At 42.6% G+C, this 20,486-nt stretch overlaps 1 protein-coding gene across 1 annotated transcript in view; it reads right to left on the reverse strand.

The window, feature by feature from the left end:
• DMRT1 (doublesex and mab-3 related transcription factor 1) overlaps positions 1-20,486 on the reverse strand; it is a gene marked incomplete at both ends in the record, with an annotated part of 53,856 nt that overhangs the window by 13,812 nt on the left and 19,558 nt on the right. The window contains 2 exons of the mRNA XM_079548393.1: positions 9,814-9,976; positions 19,540-19,823. Coding sequence (XP_079404519.1) covers positions 9,814-9,976; positions 19,540-19,823 — 447 coding nt within the window. The remainder of the gene's footprint in view (positions 1-9,813; positions 9,977-19,539; positions 19,824-20,486) is intronic.

Here is a 20,486-nt window from a genome sequence, read left to right on the forward strand (position 1 = left end):
TTAATCAGGTAACTACCACCAAAGTACCTAACTCCCACTGAAGAAGGTTGCTGTCCTTGCCTGTAGGATAATCAAGACAGTAGACAGCCTTCTACTCATATATACTCATATACAAAATGTCCCATTTACTTTTTGCACTGCCATCTTTCTCATGCAGCTGGACAAAAATGCCTACTATCTCACTTCTTCCTTTTCTTTTTTCCCTTTTTTAGCAACCTGGAGCCAATACTGTAGATGAAGGCACTAAAGTTAGTTGGAAGAACTACCATTTCAGCATACAACCAAACACACTTTTGCTCTTCCATATCTCCAAGTTTCTGGTCCCCCAGAACTTCTGCCCAAGGTAGTGGGAGGAAACCACCAGCACAGTCCAGCAGTTCCATGCTGATGGTCCCCATCCAGCCACACTGTCTCAGGAGCCACCTCCCTTGGCTGGCCCCAGGAGCACTACCTCATAGGAGCCCCATGCCTTTAAAATAACAGCTAACCCAAAACAAGCAGAAAAAAATAACACAAGTAATTGAAAAACGTAAGAAAACTTATCACTCCGAATTTTCAACCAGAAATAATCAAACTTTGTTGTTCCAAGAATGGTATTTTCAACAGTGTTTTTTGAAAATAAAAGCCTGCTTCACTGAAAAGCTAAGTTGCAACACTTCTAAAAAATAGGGAGACAGTATTAAAAAAAAAAAGGCAGGGTCCTGTCAGAGTAATTTCTTTGTACATCTGCAGTGTTTGCACAGAGAATGTGTGCATAGCATGTGTGTATCCATATATCTATGTGTATGTATGTCTGTATCCATATATGCATCCACACACAGGTGCAGGTATGTGTAGATTATATATATTATATATATAAAGCTAACTTTCAGTCCTCGGAAAACAAAAGCTATCCCCATATAACAGCCAAATTCCTACATAACTCAATTTCGACATCTCATCTGGTGTGAACTGCACTCATTCCTAGTGTAAACCCCAGCGTGCTCTGCAATGATATACTGTAATGTCACATCGCAATCTGGATTTACTATAAAGGGCTGCTGACGAGTTTCAGAGCAGTAAACATTGCTGCGAGGTGTATTTCACACTGAGCTGGTTTTTATGAAGAACACTTCACCGCCCAGCCACGGCACCCAGATGATGAATGGTGAAAGATGCATGACAAGCTTCATCATTGTTTGTAAATCTTAACTGTTCCTGCTCACTAACTCTGCAGGCAATTTTCAAAGACAGCGGCCGACAGAAGGACAGCACAGCTTTCCTGAAGGTTATTCAACTTGTACTTGGCCTAAGCTATGCCTGCGAGGAGCACTGGAAATAAACCCATCGGTAACACCCAGGCTTAGAATTAGAAGTATTGGGTGGGAGGGCCAATAGCTGCCAAATTAAGAAGGCCTATCAAGTAGCCAGCGCCACTCGTGCAGGCCTGCTCAAACCCTACATGGGCCATGCAAACATGCACTGGTGGCCACGCAGATGGAGGAAGGGACCCCTGTGCCCACATCCCTTGTTCCCTCTGGTCCCCTCACCTAGTCTCACCTCACCCAGAGAGTGCTGCACAGGGCCAGGAGACCTGCACAGAGGGGAAACCCTCACCTTCCTTCCTAAAATCACTTCTGCACAGGACCAGTGCTGTGGGCTCTTGCCAAGAGCCACAGCCTGGCTCATTGCCTCCTGCCATCCAGGCTGCTTTCAGAAACTTAGCAACTCTGATTTGCCTTTTTTTTTTTTTTTTTTCTTATTAGGAAATCAGCAGCAAACACATCTTTTGCTCGAGTTTCTCACAATCTGCAGCAGGGCTGCCAACAGAAGCGCCTTATACTAGTCAAAGAGCCTGCAGAAGCTTAGGTCATTGCTCTGATAAGCTGGCATGAAAGGCAAGATACTCTCTGTAAACGCTTTTGCACAGAATGCGCCACAGAATGTGCCCAAATTTTCGCTTTTCTTAACCAGGACTAGGAGGATGCAGCTGCATATGACAGCAAAGCAAAGAGAGGAGCAAGTTTCACTGTTACAGCTACCAACCACACCTTGGTAAGCACGCTGCTGTCACCGCTGTGACAAAACATCTCAACTTGTTTTGCCACTCTGTGGTGAAGTTTGTTTTACTACTAACAATTTCCATGAATTTCTGTTCTTAGGGAAAAAGTTCCATAATAAAACCAGAGCACCAAGCCCAAACCCCATGGTGCAGGCTTTTAGAACAGGATCCAGCATCCTTTAAGCATGAAAAAAAACAAACCACAGCCCCTGCAGCCACTGCCACAGGACCAGCTTCTTCCCCACAGTGAGCAGCAGGGTTCATGAATCAAACCTATAACTCTGCAACCACACAACGACAAGTTTGCTGCATGACTGTGTTCTTTCTCTGCGGTTTTGAGTGAGCAGAGAAGAAAGGTGTTTCAAGAAGAAATTACTAAAATGACTCTCTGAATCAAAAATAAACCGAAGCAGAGTACAATGTAAGCAGATGCTTAAATTCATTCCTTTCCAGGATTTTCCCTCTCTGTCAGTCAGACCTTGGATACTTATTACATACTTACTACATTGGCCAAATCTTCACCAATCCAACCTCACAACACAGATCAATAATTTACAAAAAGGCTTAACCACACATTAAAAAAATAGATCACTCGAGTTTACATTAAATATGCCTCAAATTCTCAAATGTATTTTGAAAATGCTGCTGCCACAGCTAATGAAACAATGAGGCATGAGTACAAATGTCACAAATCTGGGTTAGCAACTTGCTTGATTTAAAAAAAATATTTCCAAACTCAAGCTAAGTCTAAAATTCAGCTTCTCACTGAGAAAGAAAATGAGATGTTAAAATGTCATTACCCTAAAAACATCTGTAAAATGTTACAAACTGCCCAAAATCTATTCTGATCTAATCAAAGAATAACAGCATATTGTCCAGCTTTCACACAATTCTGCTCTCGCACCATACTGACAACAAATTAATTCCACAGGTTATCCATGCAGCCCAGGTTCTGTGAAAGAAGGCAGAAGTGTCTGAGTACAGCAGATTTATTTAGCAGAGGAATACATATACACCTATTTAATTACATATCTATTTGTGTATATTTCGGCACACATACACAGGTGGCCCCCAACATACTGTACCTTGCCACTCTAAAAAAGCCACAGAACAGTGATATGTTACAAGACACAAAAACGAGACTGCTGCAAGCAAGAACAGCAGACAAGGCTGTGGTTTGCATGAACGCAAACAGAAATGTAAACCACGGCACAGAGAAGCAGTCCAAAGTTTGCAAGCCTTCCTAGCATCCTTGTAATGGGCACCGAAGGGAAGGCGAGCACAGAACAGCCATCTGGGACTGTGAACAGCAGCAATGAGAAAGCACAAAAAGGATGAAACAACTACACAAAATGGAGTGACCTGCTGACAAAAATAGATCTTTCAACTGACTGTTAAGCATCTGCAGGATTAGATTATTATCTCTTCCTTTCTTGGTTGGTATCAATGTTTATTTGTAAAAGTTGGATGTAAGATGGATAGTTAGTATCAAACAGACTCAAGCTTCAGGGAATACTGCTTGTTCCTTGTGCCTAAGGGATGGTACACTCTTGGACCATCTTGGAGGTCAGCTTTTAAGAAAAAGATCCACGAACATACACATAAGAAATACACACAAGCTAAATGCTGCTGAACTGCATCCATTCTAGGAGCAAAATGATATACTCCTCACATACTCTGCTGTTGAAGCCCCTCTGCATCCAGGATGCATTTCTACTGGCATTCTGCTAAAGGATGTGCAGAAAAGGAGCAGAAGTGGTATCCCTCAGACTTACAAGGCCTGGAGCCTGTGGGTAGCAAGAGTCACTCTTCACTTACACAGAATTGTTCCAGACCAGACAGAGAAAAACTTGGACTGTTTCTGACTGCCCTGCCTCACTTCTCCAAGCATTTACTGCCACAGCTCTGCCAGTGCATCTTGTCAGCTGGCAGCAAATTTAACAGAGCAATTAAATGCAAGGGTATTTCCCCAGTCTCTGAAGCTATTTCTCAGTCATAGCAGATCAGTCTGCTTTGCTGCAGCATGCTGCCTCCATATCTCAAACATTCACTGAAACAGTACAAATGCAAGGGCACTGTCTCAGACCTTTCGCATACCAGGACTTCTTGAACTCTCTGATCCTACAACTAGGTGCTGTCTGTGACTATGAATGTGATTGTTATCTTGCACAGAATTTCAAGGGCACATATTTATGGAAGACGACTGTACTTAAGAAACCTAAAAAAGGGGCATGACTTTTGCACACTGCAACCTCACTTGAAGAGAGATATCCTAACCCAGGGCATCTCTCATTTATCAGGCATATTACGTTCACTGCACTTCAGCATCTCTTTTACTGAACTTTTCTGCTTAAGCAGGGAGCCAATTTCCTACATACCCTTGATTGTTTAACCACTGGAAGAGACTCTACAGAACTGCTTCATAGTTTGGGTGGGCTTTTCCAACAGCTCACTGGTGTTCCCAGTACAGCACCCAGCCACATAGAAGCAGGAGTGTATTACAAAGACCCCGGAGAAGTCTCTGCTTTGGTGTTCAATCACTACTCCTTAGTTTCTGCAACTGTAAAACTAGTGAGTTTGTTAAACAGTTATTAGACTCTAGGTAGGACTGACCCCTTGAAAAGTATCTGGAAAGTGTCTGAACTGTGCTGGTGACAAAGAAAAAAAAAAAAAAAAAAAGAACAATTGTTACTAGAAATGTTTTCCCCTGAAAAACAAACACTGTTTGCTGATTTAAGCAAAAATTTTGACATTTTCTATATCAAAACGAATGCTTCATGTGAGCTTTTTTCATTTGTGTTTGGATGGAGTTTCAGACTCTTGCTTTATGTGGTTCCTGTTTTATGTTCAAGCTGCAAACACAGTCCTGCTTCAGTGCTGCATTACACGCTTCCAACTATCCTGAGACACTACTGAGAAAAAAAAAAATTCAACTCCATTCAGCAACTAAAGCAACATTTTAAATGCAAGCCACCTTCTTCAGCATATTTGCTAAATATTAACAAAAATGAGTTTGATTTCTGTGCTAACTTTAAGAGAATGCAATGTTACCAACTAAAAGGTGTTTGCAAATAAAATGATGTGCCTCCTCCGCATCCTTCTACTTAAATGGTTTTTTTTTCTGCCTCTGTCCCAAACCTGGAAAACACCTTCACTCTGATAAGCAAAGGCTCACCTTAATTCAGTGGAAATAGGGTCCAGAGCTAGGCACCCAGTTGTGATCTAAGCATATGCCTCATGATGTCTTGAATTAAGGTCTCGTGCAGGTATTTCACAAATCTAAGACAGGACTGGCCTCATCCAAAGTCAGCTGAAGGTACCTGGCAATTCTAGGCACTGATCCAATCCTGAAAAAGCCCCACCAAAACCAAAACCAAGTATTTCACAGAAAAAAATGTGATCAAGGCAGCTGGCTCTTATAAGTCGGACACTCTGTTGTGCCTGCCATATACACATTCTCATTTCTCTACTTGCACAAATAGCTCTCAGCTTGGCTTGCAAAACAAAGATATGCTTTAAAGCACAATCTGTATACACAGAGACTGGTAAAAACCACTCATATACCTTCTTTTCTAATTGCTCATTCTGAAAAAAATTAGCAAGGTAGCAGAAAAAAAAAGGGAAAGAAAAATGTTGGAAAGTAGACTAAAAAATTCCTCTTTTATCTAGAAATTATTATATACATGTTATAACCTCATGATCTAAGACAGCCTTCTGAAAACATCCTTCTGTCATTTCTCACTGGTTTCTGTAATTTCTTCTCCCTCTTTTTTCCAGTTTGCAGAAGGGTAGCAGCTGTGCTGGTTGGAAGCAAAGCCATTTTACTTAGAACATGTTCAAATTGCAAGGCAGTTGAGTGATGGCTTTTTGCCATTCAGCAAATGTCAGTCCATTATGATATGCAACACTCTGTAACATGGCATGACCTCATATACAAATGTCAAGAGCTCACTGAGAATTTTGCATCATTTGTAAAAACAAAGAAAGTGTAAATCAGTGGTCTGCTAGCTCATTTCCCCTTCCTTTCAACATGACTAAAAAGACAGTTAACTTAGCAGAACAAAATTAATGAAATGGTCTGGCTAAAATACTGAGAATATATGAACTGGCAAAACCTCCATAAACCTGAAGTTACAACTGAAGTGTGGGTAATAGACTGCATGTAGTCTAAGACAATCTCTGATCTGTGGTTGGGAATTTAATAACCATTTGTGTTGCAGAGACTAGTTTCAGAAGTTTTAAAAATGTGGCTGCAAAATTAATTTTTTTCTTTTGACCTGTTGATTTTTCATACGTACTACTGCATTCCTGTAAAGTTTCTATGGGAACAGATCTTATTAAAAAATAGTTTCGAGCTTGCTGCAAGAGCTATTAAGTGAAGTTGTACAGTCTGCATTATAGAATGTGTAAGAATAGATGCTCCTAATATTACACTCTGGACCTAAAATCTATGCATATAAATTCATAGAAAGAAAACATGGTTCTGAGCATGGTCATCACTTCAATCACAGAAAATTAAAAGAGTAAAATGTAAGTTGCTCATTTAAAACATGCTCTAGAGTTGTCTTTAAAAAGTAGCCATCACCAACACCATAGAAGGTTCATATAAAGTAGTCAAGCATTGTACAGAAAGACCAGTCCAGCAATAAATGGAGAAATGCATGTGTGCCTTCTAAATGGGATGACATGTAGCATGGATAGTCAGTACTTTAAGGGATCTGCCACTGACAGTCTGCTGGCTGACTCAGCATCCACACAAATGGTAACGAGAGGCAAAAAGCGTCACGCTCTCTAGGGGCTGTGAAAAGTAAATCACTGACTAACAGCCTGAGAATATTATGTTATTTGTAGAGGGAAAAAGTAAAAGCAGTCATTTCCTCCAAGAATAGGCATAATGAAAAAGAGGATGTCTCTAAGAAGGCCACAAAACAGGTATGGTCCTACTCACACGCTCAACTTTCTCACAAAAATATTTGTGCCTCTTTCACCCACTACCTCCCTGCTATGGAAAAACACTTCTTCAGAGTCTGGAAAATGCTGTTTGATCTCAGTAAATTACATCTCACTGCTTGTCGGTTTCTGATTGATGGTGTAACTTAGGGAACAATATCTGTGTGGGGAATATTGTCTGGAGAAGCAGTCAAGGATTATTGAAAATACAGTATTTATGCAGTTTAAAAATCAGTGGTACATTACGCACAACTTTTTTCTAGAGTGATGAAAAATTACTGAAGTGCATTTGGGAACAAAGGGTATAAGGTCTTTTGTCTATTTGTAAGAACACTCAACTGGTAAGACTTCTTAGTGAGTTAGTAGTGATGGATGCAAGAAAAAGTGTCAACTGCAGTTGAGCATAAAGCCAAATGCTTCTTTGACCAATCAGCAGAAAGAAAGACGTCATTGCTCAATGGTGGTCAGAGAAAGGGGAAGAAAATAAAACTGAAGAAAAGAGAAGGAAAATGAACCAAGGATCACTGATTTCTCTAAGCCATTTAGAACTACTGGAGAAGGAGAAAAAAGCCTCAGGTTTTATCACACCATGTGTTGTTTCTCCATTTATCTGATACGTCATATTTAGTTGGAAGACTTTCAGAAAACAGCCACTCTGAAACAGCAGCCACCACTTTCGCATAAATCATCCCAGGCTTATTGAATTGAATTGAATTCAAGGGCTCAATGCTGATTTACACCAGCCACAAATATGACTTAAATACACTTCATCTTCCAAAACTTCGAGTCATTAAGGAGACAACCACAACAAAGTTTTTCACCACAAATCAAATGCAACAGACATCAACATCAGCAACAAAAAGGTCATGACTGGTAACCTAAGTAAGGGACCTAAGTAACATGCATCCTTTCATCAGACATTAAGAAAGGATCCACACACATGTGTGAAGAGAAGATTCATACTTTGAGGCCTGTGAGGCACTGACACATGATGCTCAGAGAAGCTGTGGATGCCACAAACCTCGAGGTGCTCAAATTCAGGTTGGATGGGCCCCTGGGCAGTCTGATCTGGTGAGTGACAGCCCTATGCATGAAGAGGGTTGGAACTAGATTATCTTTAAGGTCCCCACCAAACTGAACTATTCTGCGATTCTGTGATAAAATTATCTTCAATGTATAAGTGCATAAAAGAAGCAAATGGGTCTGGATGCCGTTGTCAGTGCTGTCATTTCATACAAAGGATAAACATCACAAAAATTCATCAGGTATGAAGGAAACCAAAGGAAATACTTCCCATAGACCACATAAAATTAAACTGCCAAATTCATTGTTACAGAGAGACAAAACGCATGAAAAGGCATCTGGAAGAATTAGCTCAATTCATGGAGTGTAGGTCCATGCAGGTAACTGAAAATTATAGTTCAAAAGCAATCAACTCAGGATACCTTCAAAAGCTGTAGCAAAGAGAATTCTGGACACAAGAAGTAGAGTCACTCAACTCTTTCTGTTTTTCTTCTTCTCAATTATCCTTTACTGCCTGCTCCAGAGAAGGAAGCAGTTACATGGAGCTTGGTCTGCTCCAGAAGGACAACTTCATTTGTTATGTTACTATTCTACCCTACAGGAGCATGAGACTAAGGAAACAAGAGAAATGTTGTCAGAACACCAAGTGTAACTTCACCAACTTGTCTCTAAAAATCTGACCTCTGAGATAGCCAGGAACACTTGATGTGAAAAAACATTTATCTGTAATAGTTCCAAGCAAAGCATTATGATGTGATGAGTCGGAAAGCAAACACAGAGGTGAGTCTGTAAAGGGTGTAATGGTACTGCTGGGATACAAGAATAATTTCCACAAGTGGTTCAGAAGGAAGAGAACAGAGGCTCAATGGAGGGCTTGTGGATCCAGGGGGAGAAATTATGAACAGTTTATGAAAAGAAGAGAAAGACAGCTGGAGCATCTTTCTTTTGGAATAGCTTTGTGAAGAGCACAGACAGGAACCACCTCTAGAGGCCTGTCATACAAACTGCAAGAATGTACACAAAATGTACATCAACTCTCCCCCTCTGCTCTGCCCTGGTGAGGCCTCATCTGGAGTACTGCGTCCAGTTCTGGGCTCCCCAGTACAAAAAAGACAAGGATCTCTTGGAAAGTGTCCAGCGGAGGGTCACAAAGATGGTGAAGGGCCTGGAGCATCTCTCCTATGAAGAAAGGCTGAGTGAACTGGGTCTGTTCAGCCTTGAGAAAAGGAGACTGAGAGGGGACCTGATCCAGGTCTATAAGTATCTAAGGTGTGGGGGGCAGAATGGCGAGGCCGGACTCTTTTCAGTGGTGAGTGGAGACAGGACAAGGGGAAACGGCCGGAAACTGCAGCATAGGAAGTTCTGCACAAATGTGCGCAAGAACTTCTTTACAGTGAGGTGACGGAGCACTGGAACAGGCTGCCCAGGGAGGTGGTGGAGTCTCCTTCTCTGGAGATGTTCAAGACCTGCCTGGATGCCGACCTGTGCGACCTGGTGTAGGGAACCTGCTTTGGCAGGGGGGTTGGACTCGATGATCTCTGGAGGTCCCTTCCAACCCCTACAATTCTGTGATTCTGTGTAACTAACTGCTCTACACTACAAGACTTCTGAAATACAAGTTTGCCTCACCATACAGAAATAGTTCCACTTTACCACTATCATTCACAAATAAATCAGCTCCTACAGATTCTGTGGCACCTTCTGTCTGACACTTACTTTCCTTCCCACCACCCACCCGCATTCTGAGGATACCTATGCCAGGTCAAACTGGTACCTGAAGCCCCAGCAGATCCACCTACCTCTCGCTTTCGACTCTGAGTAGGAGGGTGTGTCCTCCGAGGCCAGTATCTGTGTGACGCAGGTGGGACTGCCAACCCCCTGGCCCAGGTATGAGGCGGATGGGTAGTAGGAGCACATCCGGTACTGGGAGCTCATGGCGTGGCGGTTCTCCATCCCTTTCATCTGTAGAGACAGAATTGCAACAGCTGCCCATGAAAGTTGAGCCTCAGTGTTGTGTCCACACCCTCTGCCCCATGGGCATACATCTCTGAAGGAGGCAATCACGGGGGCTGCAGAAGCCAAATCCCTATGCACTGACCTTAGAGTTCTGCCGTGTGTCAATGCCACCCAGTTCCAGGGAAGATGACCCAGTCCTATAAGAAATCTAGCAGCAGTAAAGCCAGCATGCAGACCTTACCTCAGTTAAAGCTGCATCTGGCACATGGACACATAACACCACAGTGAGATTCCTCACAAGCCCTCCACTTATACCACTAACAGGGCCACAGGAAATTTTTCCAAACCCTTCATTTACACGCACTGACCAGTGTTCAAAGAAGGGCAGGAGTCCACCTAGCCTTACAGTCCCGAGGAGACAGAGACGTCCCAGACCAGTGACACTTCTCTATCAGGAGCCCACAGGACAGCTAAGACAGTTCTGCTGACTGACTTGTGCAAGACACATCCAACTGAATCACAGCACTATGCACATGCAGCCACAGTGTTTTCTTTAAAATTCAGTGAAACGAAGAACTATCTTCTCTTCTCTGCTTACACAGTGCAACCAAGTGGTGGGCAGCCTACAGAGTACATCCGTGACAAAGCCGTAACAGCACAAACCACCGTGCTGTGTCACCTCAGAGTCTGACAATGGCCAGACAAACCCTCATCCTTCCCAGATCAGGCAGTCAAGTTAGCGGCACAAAGAAAACAAACCTTACTCCAACACCCTGAAATGATTCAAAGTCATCTTCATGGAGAGGCGGCAGTGCTTTTAGTTTCTGTTTTGCAGAAGACCTACCATCTACTATTATTTGTTCCAAAACTTTACAATGTATCATGGCAAGGGAGTTGGAGATTCATGATCCTTGAGGTCCCTTCCAACCCTGGCCATTCTGTAATTCTGCGGCCACATAATGCTCAGGAAACCAAAAGCACCAAGTTTTTCACAAGATGATGATTTTCACGAGGAAAGTTAATGCTAGTTGATTATATCTCCCTAAGTTTTCTGGCCAGTGAACAACTGGAAGATGGGAAGTTTTGTATCAGGCACAAAGGTAGCAGTGCCAACAGTTAAGTACGTCAACTATGCTGTAAGACGTCACCTCTGCAAGGCAAAGTCCTCTCTGCTGCATTTCTACACACAGTCTTTCTGCCCTTGCTGGGGCAGGACTGTGGGCAGCATCCCATTCTCAAGATGTTCACCTCCCTCTCCTGCATGTTTACATACATTCAGTTAAAAAAAAAGGTAACCTGATAGAGATGGTGGTATGTTAGCTGTAACAAAATGGAGGAATGGCTCCCTGGCACAGAAACCATCACATTCTTGCTTGCATTTTCTGCAGAGCATATGCAATGACCTGTTTCCTTTCAAGCCTTTTTTTCAGAGTTTTTTCTCCATTTCCTAAAAAACAACTCACCTAAAATCTCTGGATTCAATGAATTATTACTACTATTATTATTAGTGTGTGGTAGCTGGCTAGCAAGAGACATGTTTTATAATCTTATTACCCACACCAAGTCTATGAACCACAGACCGACCGACAGTCAGAAGCTTGGCTCTGCAAAGAATATGCTTGTGTATTAACCACTGAAGAAAATCTAAAAGCTTTTGGTTTTGTTTTATTAAACTGTTTAGAATACACACCACAGTAAATCTGAACCATAAGGTTTCCTTTTTATAGTGCTTAGCAATCCTATTCTACAGTAACAATAAAAAAACAACCAGTCATAAAAATTCTTGACCTTAGTGCTGCATTAAAAAGGGGTTTAGGAGATGATTACCCAGTGAGAAGAGGCACTTGATCCGTATTAACTCCCGCAGCTCTGCAGAGTCTTTGCACTTTTTTTGAGTGCTACAGCCAGAAAGAGAGTTAAAAAAGAACCAGAAGAGGCCAGCGGCTATGTGGGTTGTTTTTAATTCAGGCCAGTGCAGCCTTCCAAGGGCTGGAGCTGGGTGCTGTGATGGGTGCTGCTCCACAGGTCATTTCCTGGGCAAACACCAGGGTTTCAGTTCCAGGTCATGCATGGGTGACAGAAGGAGATGCCTTGCCCTCTGGCATCTCCTGCTGACTTCATCACTGCCTCCCATGAGGTCAAAACAGGCAAGGGCTTGGATGGTCCCATGAACCACTATGATCCATCCTACCATCAGCTATTCTCAACAATAACAAGGGGTGCTTTTGGATGTGAAAGGGCATAACACAAATTCTGCACACTCTGCCTTCCAAGCAGACACCTTTCATCAAGCAACTTCATGTCCTCCCACTCCCTCCTCTCCTCTGACAAGCCTGGCAGTTACACCCATGGCTGCCCACGGTGCCTGATCTCGCAGCACTACTATTCTCTCTCCCTCATCTCTGCCCTCATGAGGCACAACCTGTAGAACTGCATCCAGGTCGGAGGCACAAGAATGACACAGAGCTGTTGGACCTCCAATACTTGAAGGGAGCTTAAAAAGAACAGACACTGACATTTTACACAGTCTGACAGTGATAGGGTCAGAGGGAATGGTGCTAAACTAAAAGAGAGGAGATTTAGAATAGAGATTAGGAAGAAATTTTTCACTGGGGGTGGTGGGGCACTGGAACACATTGCCCGTCCCTGTCTCATCCCTGGAGGAGTTTGAGGCCAGGTTGGATGGGGCCCTGGGCAGCCTGGTGGGTGGAAACCTTGCCTACCTCCTCTGCATAGCACTTCCCTCCAGCACCACACCACTCATGCCTTGCCCCAGCCACAAGATGAAGAGCTGATTCACCTCACTGACTTCAGGGGGAGGCACACATCCTCTGAGAAGCACACCTGGATCAATCAGCATTTACAAGTTCCCTTGAATAGTACAACACAGTGTACTTTCAGTAACTTATTAATGGACATATGCAAGCAGCAGTGATACACTTATGACCTATGAACAAATAAAGAGGGCTTATAAAAAGAATGTGCACATTGGAAATTCCTTCTCTGTCTGCTTGCAGAATCAGTATGGGGAAACAAGAAGCAGCAATTTGTCCACTAGAAGCATAACTATACAGCCAGCGCAGCTCTACAGCAGTGTCCAAGAGTGATACAGCATGTATCAGAAGCCTGAGGAGCACAAACAGGATGCCCCTGCATTGGTTCAGGACATTCCAGAGAGCCCTGCAAAAAAAATCTGCTGAATAGCTGGAGAGAGAACAGGGTGCTCCTCCCAGATTCCTGGCAGCATCTGCACAACCTCTGAACATATTCCTTGTGGAGGAATAACCACAAGAAATAAGCAAAGATGGTGGTAAACAGAAAGAGAAGAGGTGAGGCAGGCACAGCTGTTGGCTTGCTCCTTCTCCCAGCCTTGGCAGCAAGAAAATGGCCTACTCTTCCCAGACGACTGATTCCAGACAGATCAACCTATGGCCAATTATATATTTGTGAAATAAATTCTTTATTTGTGGCAGCTGCAACCGCCTTGCAAGCAAGCCAGTGATACACCTAGTATGATATGAATACCTTCAACTGATCCTGACTACATGCATTATTCTCAAGATGAAAAAGTATGAAGTCACAGATGCTAAGCCTGGGTGATAAACAGCGCAAAGTATACAGAACAACAAGAGGTCACAGTCTACTACTATGATTTGGGAGAGCTCTATAAAATAAGTTGGCCCATGCTTTTCTGGCATCTGCATCACCCATGACTCATCAACAGCTAAGTTAGAACAAAAACAAAAATTAATGAAACACCACAGGAACTCTGTTAAGAGTTTGCACAATCTCCTCCTTGGTCTTAAAATTAAAGACAATTTTGTGGGGCACAGAATCGCATGTTGCATTTATTTCAAGTTATTTGTAAACAGATTCAAAGGGTAATTTTTACTGTGAGGTGAGAAGACAGCTGCTGGGGAGCGGAGCAGAAAGCCAGATGCTAAGGACTTCTGTTCCATCACTTGCTGGCTGTGTGACCTTGGGCAGGACAACAGTTCTGTGCCTCTGTTTCCCAAGCTGCGAAGCAGAGTGCCACTGCTTTCCCACCTGTAATGCTACTGCCCATGAGCCGACCCTTGCAAACATGGCTGCACTCAGACTGCTCAAGGTGTTTTTGTTTCATTCATAAAACCAACTAAGCACATTTTACAGTGTGAGGAAAAACAGACTACGACACTCTATCCCGAGTTCCTTTGATTCTAGCATAGAAAATACAAGAGACATCTATATCTGTCCCTCCTTGATAGACAAACCTAATTAACCTTTGCTATTTCTGTTCCAACCTATTCTTTGAGACAAAGGCAGTGACCCATAAACAATATGTTACCATCAGAATCTCAACTGCTGTGACATCTAGAGATATAGCCCTATCAGCAGTATTGGAAAACAAACTGCTTAGATTAGCTCCTCCAAGAAATATGGATTACATTCATGTCACACATGAGCTGTCAGAAACATTAGGATACTTTTAGCATAAATCTATACTGTGAAGGGTATGTTATGAATACAGTATATAATACACTGCTTATGCATAAAACCAGGATTGTGACTAGTGACTTGTGCAATGTGTATGTATGCACACATGCACAAAAAAACATATTTACACATTTCACATGTATTTCTGGAGCTTTTCTGCAGAGTTCTTTAAGAAGGCCAGGCTTACTGGAGGGAAAAACTGAGCCAGAAACAGGTTGTGGAAGACAAAAAGAGCAATCCTCTTTACAAGAGAAGTAGCTACCATTGGAGTTCAGATTGCTAGTTGCCCTGCCACAGACATGTTTCTTCGGACTTAGCAAAAGAGAGTTTTGCATGTCTTCTTAAGAAATCCTTAAAAACTGTTCTTTAATTCAGCCATGTGAATTATTTCACTTCCAAATAATAATAATATTAGAAAATGTATTCAAATTTCTCAGTGTGACTCTCAATGTGTTTTTCATAGTTTTCCTCTGAACTGTTTTGAAGAAAGAATTAAAGAACAGTGGTTCTGGAAGTGAAAACAAAGTGCATTAAAAAAAGGAAAAAAAAAAGAAAGATCAAGAAACCAAACAAAAACCTTCAGCATTAAACAAGCTATATTAAATTCTGAGATTTGTCCAAATCCTTTTGGCCAACCTTAAGCCTTGCCCTAAGTAGGAACAACAGGAGTAACTACCAGGGTAACACAAGAAAGTCCTGCGTTGGTGCCAGGTGTGGGGGCACACTCAGCACCTTACAGATATTTAGAACTAGCAAGGTTTCAACAGTTCTTAGGGGGACACCAATGCACAAGGAGTCACAATTATCCTTACATTGTGGATCACATGCCACCAGAGTCACTGCCACCCTAGAGAACTTAAATCTGGTTAGATTAGGATTTTGCCATCCAGGTTTTTGTTTTGTTTCTGTGGTTAAAAAACAGGCTGGAGCCACCTCAGCTTTTTCCAGTTACAGTCCCAGCAGATGAGTGCAGAAGTGTCAGCTTCTACTGCGTATCAATACACTGACTTGTGATACTCATGTTAGGGAACTCATTTAACTTGTTTAATTTAATTGGACAGAATGCGCATAAATTCCTGTGGTAATGAACAATAATTAGAGACACGTGGCAGGGTCCAGTTGCCCACAGAGAAGGAGAGGGAAAGGAGACACATAGTAACCACATCTGCTGTACTTCCTTTCACATTTAAGCCTGTGTTTGCTTAAGATGCAACATCAAGCATACCCGATCACTTGTTCTAGAGCTGGGAGAAGCAGCAGAACCTGACTGAAGGGTTACAGCTTCATTACGTTTAACAAATCACAATGGATACAACTTCCGGCGTGATTATATACAAATGAATAAAACCCACACAGATATATCTCAAAAATGTACATCTCTGCAAATCCACGGAAGTACACGAGCCTCTCTGCAAAGAACAAAGACTAATGAAATTTGACATTAATCTACATTAAAGATTCAGTGATTCAGTTTATTTCCCAAGGCTCAATGATGCATTAATCCCCATCCCTTCCCACACACGCTCACATGTTTCCTCCCTGACTTCTGTCCCTTGCTCCTTAAATTCTCCGACAGCAGACAGCCAGGCTGCTCAAGGCCTGCCTGCACCCAGAAGTTACATTATTTTAAGTACACAATTCCCCTTGCAGCTGCAGCTATTCCAGGACAAGTGAGCATCTGCCAGCTCACGTGGTGGGAGTCTTGTCCATACTGCCTGAGCCCTTCCATCATGCAGCCCACACACATCTACTACAGCCCAGTAAACTGCATGGCAGGCATTGCGCAGCTACTATTTGGTTAAAAGAGGAAAAAACAAGAACCCTAACCAGAGCAGTCAGCACCACCAACCACACGAGCAGACCCATAACTGGAACGGGTTAAGAAAACTTTTCTATCCCAAAACAAACCAATCAGTACAGGCAGTCCAGGAAAAATGCTCATATAGACAGCTATGTGTTTTCTCTACAGAGAAGCAGCATGCATAAGTCTGCCAGCAAGCCCCTTCAAAGTGTAAACAAGTTCCTTTCTTCTCACAGATTGTGCTTTAAAACTCCCTGAAACCCCTCACTGATCTTCCTTTGCTAGTTTAACCATATTTAGCAGCTGAGATTTCATTCTTACAACAAAATGTATTTAGGACCCCACAGAGTTTCCAATTTCAGCACTGCCACACCTGCTGTCATCAACTATTAGTAGTCTAGCACTCACTGCAAAACTTTTAATAATTATTTGTGCAGTACTATGCTAGCATAACACTATGCAAATCCTGTGATTCGTAACTCTCCCAGCAATGACAATCTTTCTTGCAGATCAGTCTCTGAGAAATATCATGTAAGAGGCAGAACACTGACCCTGAACTAGACCTAGTGCTACTGAGCAGCAGACGTGGGTTCTGGTTTCAGGCCATTTAGAAGCTGGGGAGATGTTACTGCTGCAGGCATTAAGTCTTACCTCTAGCCCCTCTGCACAGACTTGTTATCACAACAGTGTAAGGAATCCCATAACACTGCCCTAGAACAAATTCAAATCAAGGATGAGATTACAGTAAATTTATATAAATCATGTAAAACATGATTTCTCCTGCAAGCTGGAAAGCTGGAAATAAGCACGTGAGGATTTGAGCCTGCTGGTGGAAGAAAATCAGTTGTCTCCGACAACAATCACATTTTTCCCTTACCATCTCCTTCATATGCCTCTAACTGGAATGGGACCCAAGTGGAAGTTAGCTACAGATTTTGCAAGATGAGAGTAAAATGCACGGAAAGTAGGCAATTGCATTTTTTTCTTTAGTGGGTATCCTCAAGAACAAATGCAGCTATTCGCATAAAATGTCTATGATACTCAGTCACAAAATTATAGAATCAGAAAACAGGTTATTTTTGATTCATAGGTTCACAGAATCACAGAATGATAGAATCTGTAGCGTTGAAAGGGACCTCTTTAGGTCATCTAGTCCAACTCCCCTGCAATGAACAGGGACAACCACAGCCAGATGGGGTTACCCAGGGCCTGATCCAGCTTCACCTTGAAAGTCTCCAGGGACGGGACACCAACCACCCTTCTAGGCAACCTAGAAGTTGCCTCACAGTCACATTAAAAGCTAATGGTAGGTGTCAAACGTTAGGTGGGTGTCAAGAAACAGGCAGACTCACAGTAAGTTGAAGGACTCTAGGCCAAGACTTACACAAATGCTTTATCTTCAGATTAAGTCAACAGAATTGACAGGACACCACCTTCAATCCTACACTTAACACATAAGAACACATCCTCATGGGTTCTGATCACTGTCTAGCATGTCAGTACATAGCATTTACTTTTGTTTTTGCTAATCAAGCAAAAGCACACACTATTCTATTGCTTGGAAGACTTGTGAAGCAAGGCACTAAGCCTGCAACAGCTTTACTTTCACCACACAGAAATACACCAAAACAGCCCCTCATTTGTGTAGCAAGTGTCTTCAAGCATCAGCACCAGGCTCTTCCTACAATAACATCATGTAAAAGCTCCAGAGAAATAACTTTCTTATCTGGATTACTGTGTTCCAGTGTGCAGGGTCAATGCCAGAACACCATAATCAGAATTAAACCTAAAGAAGGACTGCCAGCGTGCCTCATCACCACCCACAGAATCCTATTGCTTTGACTCATTTTCCCCTTGGTCTGGTGACCAAATTCAGCAACTACAGAGGCTGCTACTGATTAATCTTACTGAAAAGATGTGAAGGTCACTGTGGTGAAGACAATCAATGCACTGAAAAAAGAAAGCTCTTACAGTGTGGGCTAACACAGCTGAAGGAATGGAGATATGTCTTCTCCCCACACAACTGGATTCATGTTGAGAAGAGGACATGAAATAATACTAAATGGAAAGGAACATGAAATAACATTAAATGCAGTCTGCTGTAAAGTCAAGATCTCAAAATTCATGGCCCTATCAGCTGCTGCCCCAGGAGATTCCTCCTTTTCAGGAAATTAAAGGTGTCCAATGCTGAGAAAGCCTGACTTAGGGTAATGTGACCTGGTAATTGTAAATAAACCCTAGTCTCAGCTCCAGCTTCTCAATACTGGAAGCTAAAATGTCCTTTGAATTGCTAGAGCAACTCTGGTCACCAAAGGGGAATACCAACTATTCCCTTCAGAAACAAGATGTTTCATTCTACTTTGTAGAGAGGTTTTACAGCAGAGCCCTTGCAGAATGCCAGCTGTACCTCTTCAGTGCCTGCTTTCTGCAGGAGATGTCTCCCTTTTCCTGCTCTCAGTTAAGGGACATGGACATACACAGAGGATGAAGCTTCCCAAGTTGAATTTGAGACAGAAAATGCCTAATTGCAGCCCAAGACCAAACAAAGCACTCATGGTCACAGGAATGACTTCAACTACTCTAACAAGAATCCCATGCTTCGGTAATTTCATCTTTATCTCAGTCTTATACAAGTACTGAGTGGGATGCTATAATTATCAAATTCTAGAGAGAGAGACCTTACTTGAACTTATATACACTAAGAACTCTGAACTGGTATAAAAAGCTCTGGTGCTAATCTATCAGATACAGCCTGTGACTTGATCTATCAAAGCTGAAATCCCAAGCCTTAGAGAGGACACTGACAGCATACACCATTAACAACAGTTCATGCCAGATCCAAATGACAGCCACCAGTGCTGCAGAATATCATGATCTCTTGAACTTGATGGGATGAATTACTTCAGTGTTCTGGATGTGAAACCTGAAAGATTAAAAGAGAGGTTGCTGAAGAGCAAAGCCTCTCAGAAATGACAGCTGAAGCTCCTGGGATGCAATGATGGGTAATTCTGGAATTGTTTTTTTTGTTTTTTGAAAGCTGCCCATCATCTACTATGGTGTATATAAGACAAAATCAACAGGGTGCCTTTAACCTGTGTCTGCAGTGTTCTGTCTAAGCCTTACATTGTACTTCATCAAACCCATCTATTTTGGCTAACTTTCTTACAGAGGGTCCCAATCCTATCCCATAATCTTGTTTCTGTTTTGCACTGCCATTAAACTAAACACACAAAGTCAGTATCAGATCATCATCCACTTCACTCCTCCACACAACACCTCCATAGCATCGTACCTGCCATTGTTTTCCTGACTGGCTTGACATGTATGTTGCTGGGAGGCTTCGAAGGCTGTTTTTCATGGCTGACCCTACAAACGTACCCCCTGTCTCACTTGAGGAAGGCTCACTTGCCACTGCCATTTGGTACTGGGAGTAGTTGTACAGGTTGTTATAGTAAGGATACAGGGATGGCTGGTAAAAACTGCTGTAGTAGGTGGAGTCCACAACCAAATCAGACGTGCTCTCCAAGTGCCCTCTGCTGGGGATGGAAGGGATGTCCTGAATGAGCATCCGTCCCTCTGGAAAAAAGAAATAAAAAAAATTATGAAACAGGAGGCTCCACGAAGAGCAATATAGTCCACCCTCTGGTGGACTATACACCACTGTACACCACTGCTCCTCCCGAGGGCTGGACAGAGGGTAACACGTAGGAAGAGATGGAAGCTGAAAGAGAAACACTGCTGCATATTTGGTGAAGGCTCAAGTGGGCTGATGTTCACTCAGAGCTTGAGAACAACACTTCTACACATTGCACAAGCTGCAAAGCAAAATCAACTGAGGGTTAAGACAGTATGCTGGGTCCTTATGCAGCATAAGCTGGACCGATGACAATATACAGTAGCTAATGATGCAACCTGCTATTCTTTTTGACTTATAACTGCATGAAACATCTCTGAATTCCTTGGAAGTCAATCCCTTGTTAATGCAAAATGCTTTCTTTACTAATCCCTCTCTGCCTGGCATGCTGCAGGCAAGAAGACATTTTATCAGCATGTCCTTAGAACTGGCGAACAGCCATAAAGCTAAGCAAAACTGCACCAGGGAATGCACAGCACTATCAGCCAAGGTGCCCCAGCAGCCCATATGCTAACCCTGAGCAGCGAGGCCCTCAGTCCTTGCCAGCCCCCATACCCAAATTTAGCTAATGTTTACATACAAATTCACAGAGCATAACAAACTCC

Source organism: Tetrao urogallus (genome assembly GCF_951394365.1).
Source record: "Tetrao urogallus genome assembly, chromosome: Z".
NCBI classification, from domain to species: Eukaryota; Metazoa; Chordata; class Aves; order Galliformes; family Phasianidae; genus Tetrao; species Tetrao urogallus.